Source organism: Sycon ciliatum, chromosome 4 (genome assembly GCF_964019385.1).
Source record: "Sycon ciliatum chromosome 4, ocSycCili1.1, whole genome shotgun sequence".
In the NCBI taxonomy this organism is placed as follows: domain Eukaryota; kingdom Metazoa; phylum Porifera; class Calcarea; order Leucosolenida; family Sycettidae; genus Sycon; species Sycon ciliatum.
In genome coordinates, this window is record NC_088646.1 from 17241187 (window position 1) to 17252499 (window position 11313).

At 46.1% G+C, this 11313-nt stretch overlaps 1 protein-coding gene across 1 annotated transcript; it reads right to left on the reverse strand.

The window, feature by feature from the left end:
• Window positions 1–295: 295 nt before the first annotated feature.
• Window positions 296–10459, reverse strand: LOC135813638 (mucin-2-like). Its single transcript, XM_065326699.1, has 6 exons — window positions 10369–10459; window positions 10154–10239; window positions 5148–5594; window positions 4425–4501; window positions 3269–3774; window positions 296–1802 (listed from the first exon to the last, which is right to left on the reverse strand). Exons 1-6 carry the CDS (start codon window positions 10418–10420, stop codon window positions 943–945), a joined length of 2028 nt encoding a protein of 675 aa, XP_065182771.1. The 5' UTR covers window positions 10421–10459; the 3' UTR covers window positions 296–942.
• Window positions 10460–11313: the final 854 nt, after the last annotated feature.

The window sequence follows — 11313 nt, forward strand, 5'->3', positions numbered from 1 at the left end:
ATGGAAACGAGTTGTGAAGCAACTATCCACGACTGTAACAAGGCAATAAGCAGTCAGCCTTCGGAAAGTGCGATAACAGGGAACAAAACTGACATTTTACTAAGACCGATTCAACGACCAGACTGCTTATTATTTTGTAACGGTCGTGGATAGTTGCTTCATAACTCGTTTCCCTGTGATTTCGTCTATTTTAATTATTATATTTATTGGCTCAGTATCCGAGTTAAATTGTGAGTCATGGCAACATTTGCTAAGATGAACTCACTTCTCCTCTGTCCTTGAAAACGTCTTTGGTGAAATTTCGTAGAGGATGTCTCAAAGAGTGAAGCAAGTTTGTGCATAACAACACGTCCGTGGTAAAGCTCATTGTCATAAATTACCGCAAACTAAAAATAGGAATACAAGAGCAATCAGCTCATTGAACAGTGGCTATGATTGTATAATTAAACAATGAGCACGTACCGTACTGAATCATACATTACAGGAAATAACAAGAAAAAGTAGTGAAAAAGTAGTGAAAAAGCCGTAGTGAAAAAGTGGTGAAGGAAGTTATCAATATTATTGTCAAGATGTCAGTAAGTTACACTCCCGCCGCGCATGGCACTCAGTCCAACTTGCACAGCCAAATAGTGATGACGTTGGAATATTATATTAGCATACACCAATGTGTGCCGCGCCTTGTCAACAAGTGCAGGACTCCACATTAGATCAAAATTGTTCACTTTAAAAATGCGAGGACATGAAAAAGACGGTTTGTTCAGGATCACAAAACAACCTAAAAGTACACCTATGGTGTTTCAAACAACAGGGCTATTGTAAAGTAGACGGTCTGCGGCTGGTGTTCAGTGCACATTGCTCACTGCTGGCGAAAAAACTCATCTCCTATTCCATTGAATTTATTCAGGGCTGTAAGCCTGTATTGGAGCGGACGTTGTATTTAAGTTAGGTGTCATGTGTGGTGGTGGTGACTGGGATACCTTGCTGAGGAGCAGGCACAATGGCAATGGGATACAGCTGACCGTCAGCTGATCTATACTGTGTGGTACTCGTAACAACTGGATACTGTGGCGATGATTGGGCAGTGGACGCAGTGGATCCATGGCCCGCAGATACGGCCGCTGCAGTGTCCGGATGGTTGGGTGATGTGGTGGGTGTGTATTGCAATACCATGATCTGCTGCTGCTGCTGCTGCAGTTGTGGTAGTGCTACTGCTGCTGCTGCTGCTTGCTGAGCTGGCTGAACTGCTTGTACTGCCTGTGCGGGTGCCAGTTGCATTGCATGCTGAGGCGGATATGGTATCGTGCTGGCTGGGATATGCATCGGTGAGGCAGTGGGGATCATGCTAATCACATGGAGAGGCTGCAATCTCGGAACGGTCACATGACTGCTGGGAAGGAACCTTACTGAGCCGGATGCTTGGGCCAGCGACAGTGTAGAAGGATCGTTGTACATTGGCGCTGCTGCTGCTGCCACTGCTGCTGGATGTGCTGCTGGGAATTGGTGCACTACTTGGAACGGCATCCTCACGGTGGCCGGGCTAAACATCGCTGTATTGCTCACTGTGGGTGCCTGTACAATCATTGCCGATGCAGCAGGTGGAGCAGGTGGAGCAATGGTTATGTTGGGTACCGGTTGTACAGGCTGCACAGGCGGTGCGGGCTGCTCTGCGTGCACTGGTGTTGCGGTGCTAGAAACCGAGTGAGATGGTGGGCTGGCATTAGTCTGCTGCTGCTGTTGTACAGTCACGTAGTGACTAGGTAGTAGGGTTGCTGGGCGCTGGGCTTTACGATCGCCTTTATCGCCTGAATACAAGAAGGACACATCAAATATAGCATCACAATGTCATCAATTATCGAGAAATATAATTTAAACATTGACGCCAAACATATTCAATATTCATAAGAAACAGTGGAAACAATTGTCCAGGAGCAGTGTGCCCATGGCAGAGCAGGTGCTACATCTTCCTGTCACACTGTGCACCCATAACATGAATGGATTTAGCAGGAGAATACAAACTCCACCTGACCCGCAATGGAATCCGCTGAGACATTGGTCTGTTCGTAGTGTATGACAATGCTGATACGATGACCATGTCTCCAATGCATACAATCATGGCACACAATGCAGGTGAGACAGTAGAGATCTGTCACATTTTTTATACGATTGTGAAACGAGCACAAGTCGAGTACTCAGTCATTATCTGAATTTGAGGATTCGTCAGAGTTCTGGTGAAATGTCTTGTTTAGACCAGCGCATGCCTCTTCACTGCTCAGCTCCTCTGGATGAGTTATTCTCATACTTGTGTGTTGGGTCACCAAGTACAACTCTACTACAAGCTGCACTGTCTGTACTGTCTGTACTGGGACATGAACATACTGATGCCAAGTAAAATAATAGTTTTTATCAAAGAACATTCAATTCCCTTTTCTCTCAGTGAACACAATGGAGATCTACTGATGCGGCGACCTCATACTGCTAAGCATTACATCACCATGGCTCTTTTCCTACTGATCGTAATGTTAGTGCCGTAATGAAAAGCATTCGGAAAACGCTTCTTCGATGGCTGCCTAGCTTCACTTTAATTGCAGTCAAATAAGTCAGTCAGGTAATCATTGGAGTGTAAATTTGTGGTCTCAATTCTCCTGAAGATTGCCAGCTTTTGACCAATAATGAATGTGGTTATGACTGTGGCAAAGCCCAAAAGAAACAAGCAAACGAAAACTACAGCTGTTTGCACGTTCTCCGACACCGAAGAGAGCCATTTTGGTCGAGGAAATTGTCGTTGAAATCTCATGACTCAGCTATGGACTTATCGTGCAACTGCCTGACATAGTGTCCACCCATGGCTAGTCAGCCTGGTCCGCAAAAACTGGTGAAATGCAACTCACTTCTCTTTTGCCATCCATCCCATACCGTAATAATTACAGAATATGCATAATTACGGTAACGGGCATGGAAGAAACTTCAATTTCGAAGTAAACAATCAGGGAAGTGAACTGTTAGAAAACGAAAAACTTGTTCCAACCCCGACAAGACTCGTTCCTGGGACTTCCTAGCCGGGTTGGCCATAAAAAGGCTCGGTCTGTTGGGAGTTCAATAAACAATAAAAACTATTACTACTACTACTCGACCTTGCTTGTCTTTGCGGCCATCCATAGCAAGGTAGGTAATTGCATAGTATAATAACTTCCTTGACTGGTGGCTTTGGAAGCTGTTAGTGTAAATTCCCAGTAAAAGAAGGAATTTAGAAATGTTTCACCTGACTGACCTTTGGAAATGCGTGCTGTTGCTGATGATTCCAAATGGCAAGAAGAGGAGGGATGACAGGCAGCAGCAGCTGATGTTGACTTGTGGCTGGGAGAACTGGCGGGCTCAGCTGCCCTGTCGCCTGTCCAAGCAACGGGCTGTGCATGTGGCAATGCTCCTCTCAACGCACTGATTGCTCCCACCGGACTGAAGGCAATGCCAGGCAGTGAACTACTCCTTGTAGATCTACTCGTGCCGCTTTTGTCTGAAATACTGCAAGGGGATGGGAGCATGAGAGATCTGGGTGCGAGAGAATTCTCCGTCTCCATGGGGATATCTGTGGGTGATGCAAAAGTACTATAGTCGGTCTTAGCATCAGCGGATTCCTCTGAGGAGCATGGTGAGGAAGATGTGCAGTTGCTCATAGTAAATGCTTCGACCTTCAGTGGAGGTTGGTCACAGGCGGCTCTACGCTTGTTCTCTGCTTCAATCATTTTCGGCACCAGACGACGTCGGGCATTAGTGTACCTGTCACAATTCACACAAACCATCCAGTAGAATAATCACGGTCAGTCGATTACATTGCAGAATTTGAAACTCACGATGTACAGGATGTGACCAGACAGCAGCAGATTGCTTCTTCCTGAGCGTTTAAAATAGTACATATTCTGGGTGTGTGTGTTTGTGTGTGTGTGTGTGTGTGTGTTTGTGTGTGTGTGTATGCGTGTGACTGTGTGTGTGTGTGTGTGTGAGAGAGAGAGAGAGACATACAGAGAGACATACAGAGAGACAGACATAGAGAGAGAGAGAGAGAGAGAGAGAGAGAGAGAGAGAGAGAGAGAGAGAGAGAGAGAGAGAGAGAGAGAGAGAGAGAGAGAGAGAGAGAGAGAGAGAGAGAGAGAGAGAGAGAGAGAGAGAGAGAAGAGAGAGAGCATCTGTGTCTGTGTCTATGTCAACGTTAGCGACCAACACAGTGGCAAAGTAGCCGAAGAGTGGCCAATCATCACAACGACAATAGGTGCAATTTAGCCAATTGTTTTGACATAAAAGCCCTTTCAAAACAAGATTGTTTGGGATTTCCTGGCAATACACAATTCAAGGAGATGATGGTAATGCTAGGATCTGCTTGCAGACACGTGGAACTCAGTACACAAGAAGCCAAGTATGCCATTCCTTACCAGTAAGAAACCTGTCGATATCGGAGCTTTGTCTTGGCAGCCAGTCGCTTCTTTTCTGCAATGGTTGGATAGGGTTTCTGGAGAAGCACATCCAAACGCAATGTGTTTGTTGTTGTTGTTGTATACTTTATTAAAGTTGACATCAAAACAGGCATAAGGTCTAATAGTAATAGCAATGGACTCACTGGGGAATAAAAGCGTAAAGGATGGTGCTGAAGAGAGCGCAGGTTGGTTTAGTCTCAGAATACGCAGAGTAGTGTTTCTGTATACTAGTATCATGGATTCATTGTCTGCAGGTCAGATCAGGACAGGAAAAGGCTGTTCAAGCATTGAAGCTGTCCATTTTTCCTTCCGGTGTGAATGAGGAAAGCCTGTAGCTACCACTTTCATCTGTTCATCGGTTTGGGGGGAAAGATGCAAACGGAAAAAATCTGTTTCTGGGAAATTCTGGTTAGTTGATGTGAGAGATAGACTTTCGAAAGTTACAAGATGGCTAGTGTGTTGTCTTGTTCATTGACAATTGAAACTACAGACTAGTTCACTTGGACTTTCATCCTATTATAAATTCCCCAATTGTTCTGCAAACAACCTCGGCGGGCTCCGGAAATGGTGGTTTAGAGTCCCCTGGAAGGATCTCTCTATTAGCCGATATCACACATAGGTTACGAAGTTGATAATAGAAGAAAAGAAAATGTGCCTGTAGAGTTGATATCGTCATCTTACAACAAGGTTGTCGCGAAGCCACTTGTAGAGGATGCTGTGTACTTCATCGCTGTGGTTGTGGGACCGCTGCTGAGTTACTTCTTTGCTGTCTTTGCTCGAACTACGACGACGCCGTTCAGCGGGATTTTTCTTCGGTGCTATCGTCGCTTTTGTTGCGACCTTCTCGTCCCATGGTCGAAAGAGGGTGGTCTTATCTTCTGTCTCGAACTTTTCCATGCTGTAACCTGTCGCACGCTGATTATTTGACTGAAACGCTGCAGCTGGGGACATCACAGTAGCGTTGTTGTCCGCTGATGGCGAGACCTGTGCACTTGTAACCCTGTTGTTGCTGCTGCTGCTGCTGCTGCTGTTTCTGTGGCTCACAGTCGCTGTTACCGCCGTTGCCAATTCCAAGCCTTTGAAAACTGATGATGCACTTCCTGGCGTATTCGCACTTGTCATATCGCACTGCAGCAGATCAAAAACACGCACAGGAAAATGGAGAACAAATCGTACATCGTCTATCAGGAAGAGTTTGTGCGCATTCGTTTTCTCGTGTGTAACCTAAGTGTACACTTTGTTCGTCGTCCATGTTCCACAATCATGTTCAATGGAGATCCAGCGTGCGCGCGAAACGCGCACAAGGAAGAACAACTAAAAAAATAGTTTCGTATCAGGTCAGGTAAAGGGCTAATCAGGGACCAATAAGCAGAGGTTCGGAGGAGGAACTTACTTCGCGCCCCAGTCCCACAGGGACTGCTCCGCAGATTATTTACTGGAGACACAAAAGGATTCTACTTGTAACGCCACAGGTGTTAACAATATGTCTGCTTGAAAGTCAAGATTATGACAAACGGACAATCGCAACTGTAGAAAATCCAATCAACAAGGTTTTTTTTCATGTAGTCATGTCCTTGTCTCGGCAAGATATGAACGGTGGGTGCAGTTATCCAACGGAAAATGGCTCCTTGGCGCGTCTTGCAAAGTCGGTATTGGAAAAGGGTTCGCATGGGTTCGATTTACCACCGGAGCCGGCAGATGATATGAATGGAATACGCGCAGGTATCCTCATAATTAGTCATAGCCATGCTTCGCCTGTACGACTGGGCTAAGACTGATGGACTAGGACTAAGACTAAGTAAGAGGGCGTGCGGACAGTGTATGCTTGTGAGAGATGTCTTACGCGGTGCCCCAAGGTCTCGGCTGATCTACCACGCTTGGCGTAGTGGCATAAGTGCCCCAGCTTGACCTCTTGGGCTCTATCACGCAGTAACTGTTCTGCAAGTAGTCTTTGTGCTGGGGAAGCAACAGTGCAATATCTTCACCACTCGTACTTGGCGTGTGTCGTGAGTATGTCTTCATGGCAAAAGTCGTGCCTGAATGGAATGTGGCTGGAGCACCTGTGACTGTGGTGTCGCTATCCATCATCACTTCACTGCATGCACTGATGAAGTGCTACAGCTCGCAGGCCAGCCCCTGAATACGTACTACTAAAGCCCTTCTTTCACAATGTGACGAAATCAAGTAGATGATGGCACAAGTAGTCGCAGCCCATTCGTTCAGTGCTGTGCTGCAGTGGCTGTTGTTATGCAAGCCTTTGTCTTTGTCGCTATGCGCTACAGCGGCATCAGGCTCTTTGATTTATCCATTACTTTGCGATAGGAATGCTATTATTTATTGGTAAGGAGCAAACCCAGGTCTTACACTCCCGAACTTCACGCGCAATGTCGTACCCGCCAGCGCAGATTTCCGCCCTTTTCTCGCTCTGTATGGAGCCGTCCAGGAGAGAGTGCCGTGCACTTTCCACTCGCCCATGATATTTATAATTTTCTCGTCAGAGCAGTGGAAGTCGGTTGCCGAAACTGAAACACAGCGCGGATTTCCGTTGCTCGCCGCACACAAACATAGAACTTCATGTGGCGCTGTGGGGCCGCTGTGTACCTTCTTATCATGGTGAAAATTGCAGAGTTCATTGCTGGCGTAAGCGTGCGATAAACTCATATTCGTTCACGCTACACTACCCGTTTCTGTGACTACAGTGTACTCTTGTATACTCTGTCGAGTGCGCAACAAGTAAATACATGTATACCGGTAATCACCAACAACTGGATTGTATTTTAGAACTCAGTCATTTTAACCGGGCAGCATAGAAAGGACTGCGTAACATCACACCGGAGGCACATTCCTCGGTCGTGTCAGCATGGAAAACGTTTGCAAAACAAAGAAAACTGCTGCTAGCAGGAATGCACCTAATAAAGCCTGTTGTAGAACATATCCATCATAATATTATTATCCAACACCTCACATCTATATTATGTAACTTACTTGCTATCGCGTCTTCGCACGATCCCCAGCCTCACACTCAAGTTCAGACTACAAATACTGTTGCATGTGCAGGTATAATTATCGCTTGGTCTGCGAGCAGGATATGGCGTCCATAATATTCGCATCGACCCACCGCACTCCTGGCGTGCACGCGCCATTTCCAAACCTGATGGCATCGGATCATACACACGCCTCTCACTGACCTGTCAGCTTTGACCACTTCTCTTTGAAGATATCCTCACCATTTTACGTAGGAACAGTGCATTCTTACCCCCCTCCATTTATTTCTCATGAAGAGGCTAGTGATGATCATGGTTAAGTTTCTAATAACCCACAGTGGAGACGATTTCAAAGGCTTAGAGAGTACAGGAGAAATGTGGACAACCTCCTTGCTCTGGACTGCCTTTTACAGGCGCGTTCCAGATGCTTCTACCACAGTACACATGCGGTGACCCAGGCTCCATTACCGTTACTCGTTGGGAGGGAGTTCCATCATATGCCCGTAGTCATGAAAGAGAGTTGCACTAACAACTTGTATAGATTCCAGAATTCCTACCGTCCTGAGTATAATGTACTCTTGAAGACGCCCCCGCACCAGGCAGGTGGCATTCGGCGCTTCGGTCAGAGCTTAGTGATATTTCACCAGAAAAGCTCGGATAACACCCATTGGACGCTTTACCAATAAACTCGATTTTTGTTATCAGTGACTCCATCAACGGTAGAACTATTTTATTCTCCCCATCCAATTGATTAGGTCGCTTTTCATGTGTACATGTATTTAGTCTCCTCTACCATTTTGCATTCATATTCATAAACATTGCATCGATCATACCGGCGCAGCCACTTAATTAACGACGCCTCACGATGTTGTTTCCTCCGTTGTAATGCGCTGAAATGGAATGCGACTGCGCACTACATGCATGACCGTTGAACGACCGGCCTACGAGCCGAAGTCCTCACGATCGTGAAACCTACAGGCAATGTTGTCTCCATCCTTGCAGAAGAAAGGAAACAAGTCTCCACACTTCGTTCGCTCACTCACATGATGTTGACCAGACCAAGTAGCGTTATAGTGGACGACGTGAAAGCGCCTCGCGCATACATGCACTCCTGGCGCTTTGCGAGCCACGAGGTGAACACGATATGAGCACGACAGGAACTGCATAATACTCATGGCTGGTCGAGACCGAATACTGTATGGTATTCCAGCTCAGAAGCATTACATGTACTACATCCAACAGTCTTGTCGTGAAAGCGGTGACCATCCTAGTGAGTAGTGTACATGCATGCGTGTAGGCATACCATGCACGTACAATAAAGCAAGTGGGCTAGAAAGAGATGTACGAAGATGATCGTACAGGATACCTTCAGTCAGAGGAAAGAAAACCACTTGATGGTCGTTGTGTTTCCGTTTCCAATACCCATCCCGGCCACATTCTTACTGCTGTTTCGTTCTGCGCTCGAGCTGAGTGCAGGTACACACCGGTACCCCACACGCTTCATTTTGTTCCCTAATGCCAAGTAATGGTTGGCTTGTGAAAGACTCTTTGTACAGTTCAGTCCGGGACCTAAACAACCTACTCCAGTACAGGTCGGAGAGTTTGTCACGTGCCACTTACTGAACACGACCAGCGCACTGAGCGCAGCCATGGCCCATGAGAAGGAACTAACTACTTGAAGTCAATGACCACTTTCACTAGTATAATGCATTAAATTTTGAGAATATGCCATACATGTAGTACAAGTTCATTCTCGTAATGCCAATGGTGACCTTCACCGGCCACTGATCTAATACGTGTACACACGTCACATCAACAGGCCAGGGTGAAAATCTCTTGTGACAATACTGACGGCAGTGATACGACACAGGAGTGTGACACACACGCGCACATGTACATGATTGTACATGTACATGTACGTGCGAATTTTACAAGGTAAAGGTTTACATAACAGGACGACTCTCCGGATATTCAAGTCGAGTAAAACTTCAGTCAATCGCTTTAATATACTATTTTTGATGACGTGTTACATTTCCACGTCCACTTGACATATCCCACGGACATCTTATGACCGTCAATCTTCTCCTCCCCTCTCCTCCCCCCCCCCCCCCCCCCCCCCGCCAATGTACAACGTACGTACTGTACATGGACATGGACATGTAGATTAAATTATTGTTTTGTTCCTATCCGTGCTCTTCCAGCTTGTCTTTGAAGCAAATGATTCTGACCGGCATGGGATCAAGAACTGTTTGGGTCCACATGCATGTACTTCAAGAAATGACCTACAATGTACTACATGTTTTTCGATTTTGACAGCATGAATACAAGGTCAAAATCGAAAAACATGTTAACTACCAAGCAAGGCTTCTGTATATACCAATGTACTACATGTAGTACATTTAGACTTTTAGAGCTAAAGTTCTGCTAAACCATGAATAGTATACTATCACCACTCTTGAACAGGACTGCTGCCACGTAGAGTAAACCTAATCAAGTATACGTACATGTACAATGCACAATGTACACACACAACAGAGGCGAAAGGCTGTGTTAGCTGTAACTTAAAGTTTCACGCATCGGAGCAATCATCAGACAGCAGCATTCACGGCCTTGTTTGTACAATGTACATGTATGTACTATGTAGTAGTGTTAGAAAATTGACGATCATACACAAAAACAATAGCTAGGTGCACCTTCAAGTACCTTTTCGGGACCTTTGGATACGTGGTCTCCTTGCGGCTTCGCGTGGCACTGGGAAAACGTGTGAACGCAGCAGTAGGAGCTGGTATCTGGTTACGCAGAAACACGCACAAACGCACGACCATAATTGAAATGTGGAACAGTTGAAACAATAGCCAGCAAGGCACACAATAGAGGATATGATATATGCTGAACCTAATTTTGAGCTTGGAACTTACTTTTGCATGTAAGATCACACGGCCTAATAAGATAACGTTCCTCTGTTTGCATTGAATGCGAAATGAGATTTCAATTATCCTGACAGCACGGAGTAGGAGCAAGAACTGATGTCGACTACAAGACCTGCCACCGATTATATTTGCCAATGTCAAGGCCTTCTTAGGCATATCAGACGTGGGGTGAAATCTTCGAGAGGATGATGGTAAACAGGTCATATTTTCTTGGACAAGCTTTGCTTCCTTACTCCGCCATCCAATATGAAGTGGAAAAGGCGGACAAATGGAGGGCTAAAAGCCCTCTGGCTAAACTATGAAAGGGATCGTCGCTTCTCAGACAGACTCGTCTGGATACTATTATGTATGTGACACTACCCCCGTTCCTCATATTCCCATTATCTTATTATTATAAGCCCAGCTGTACTTCACTTCAGCCTGTCACTCTCAGCTTGAACATGACAAAACCTCTGCAGCGGAAAAAGCACCCTCATTCAGCCATGCCTACCTGACACAATAGACCCAATGCACTTCAGAAACTCGGACATGTCAGGCACTTATGCCCCACATCCACAAGCCATCCATCCGTGCGGCATATCATGAGGACTGTCGGGGAAGACCAAATTAATGACTCCATCAAGCCACCCATGGCGTCCCACACAGCCTGTGCCACACACCGCGTGACCAGTCGCTGTATGCGTGCCCATTTACAATGGACATGAGCGTCTAAATCCAACTGACTAATCTTGTGCATGAGCAAGTGGTCTGTAACGTTAGCTTCATGTGCATGTTATATTAGCTCTGGCTACCGCGGGGAGGACTACTGAAATAATGCCCCAAGGTGGTGCTAACGTTTCGTCTGGTTAGCTGTGCTGCACTGTGACAGGTCACTCCGACGACTGGGCAGATTCAACACCGGTAGAATGTGGAGGGCTATCTGCTAATGTCGTC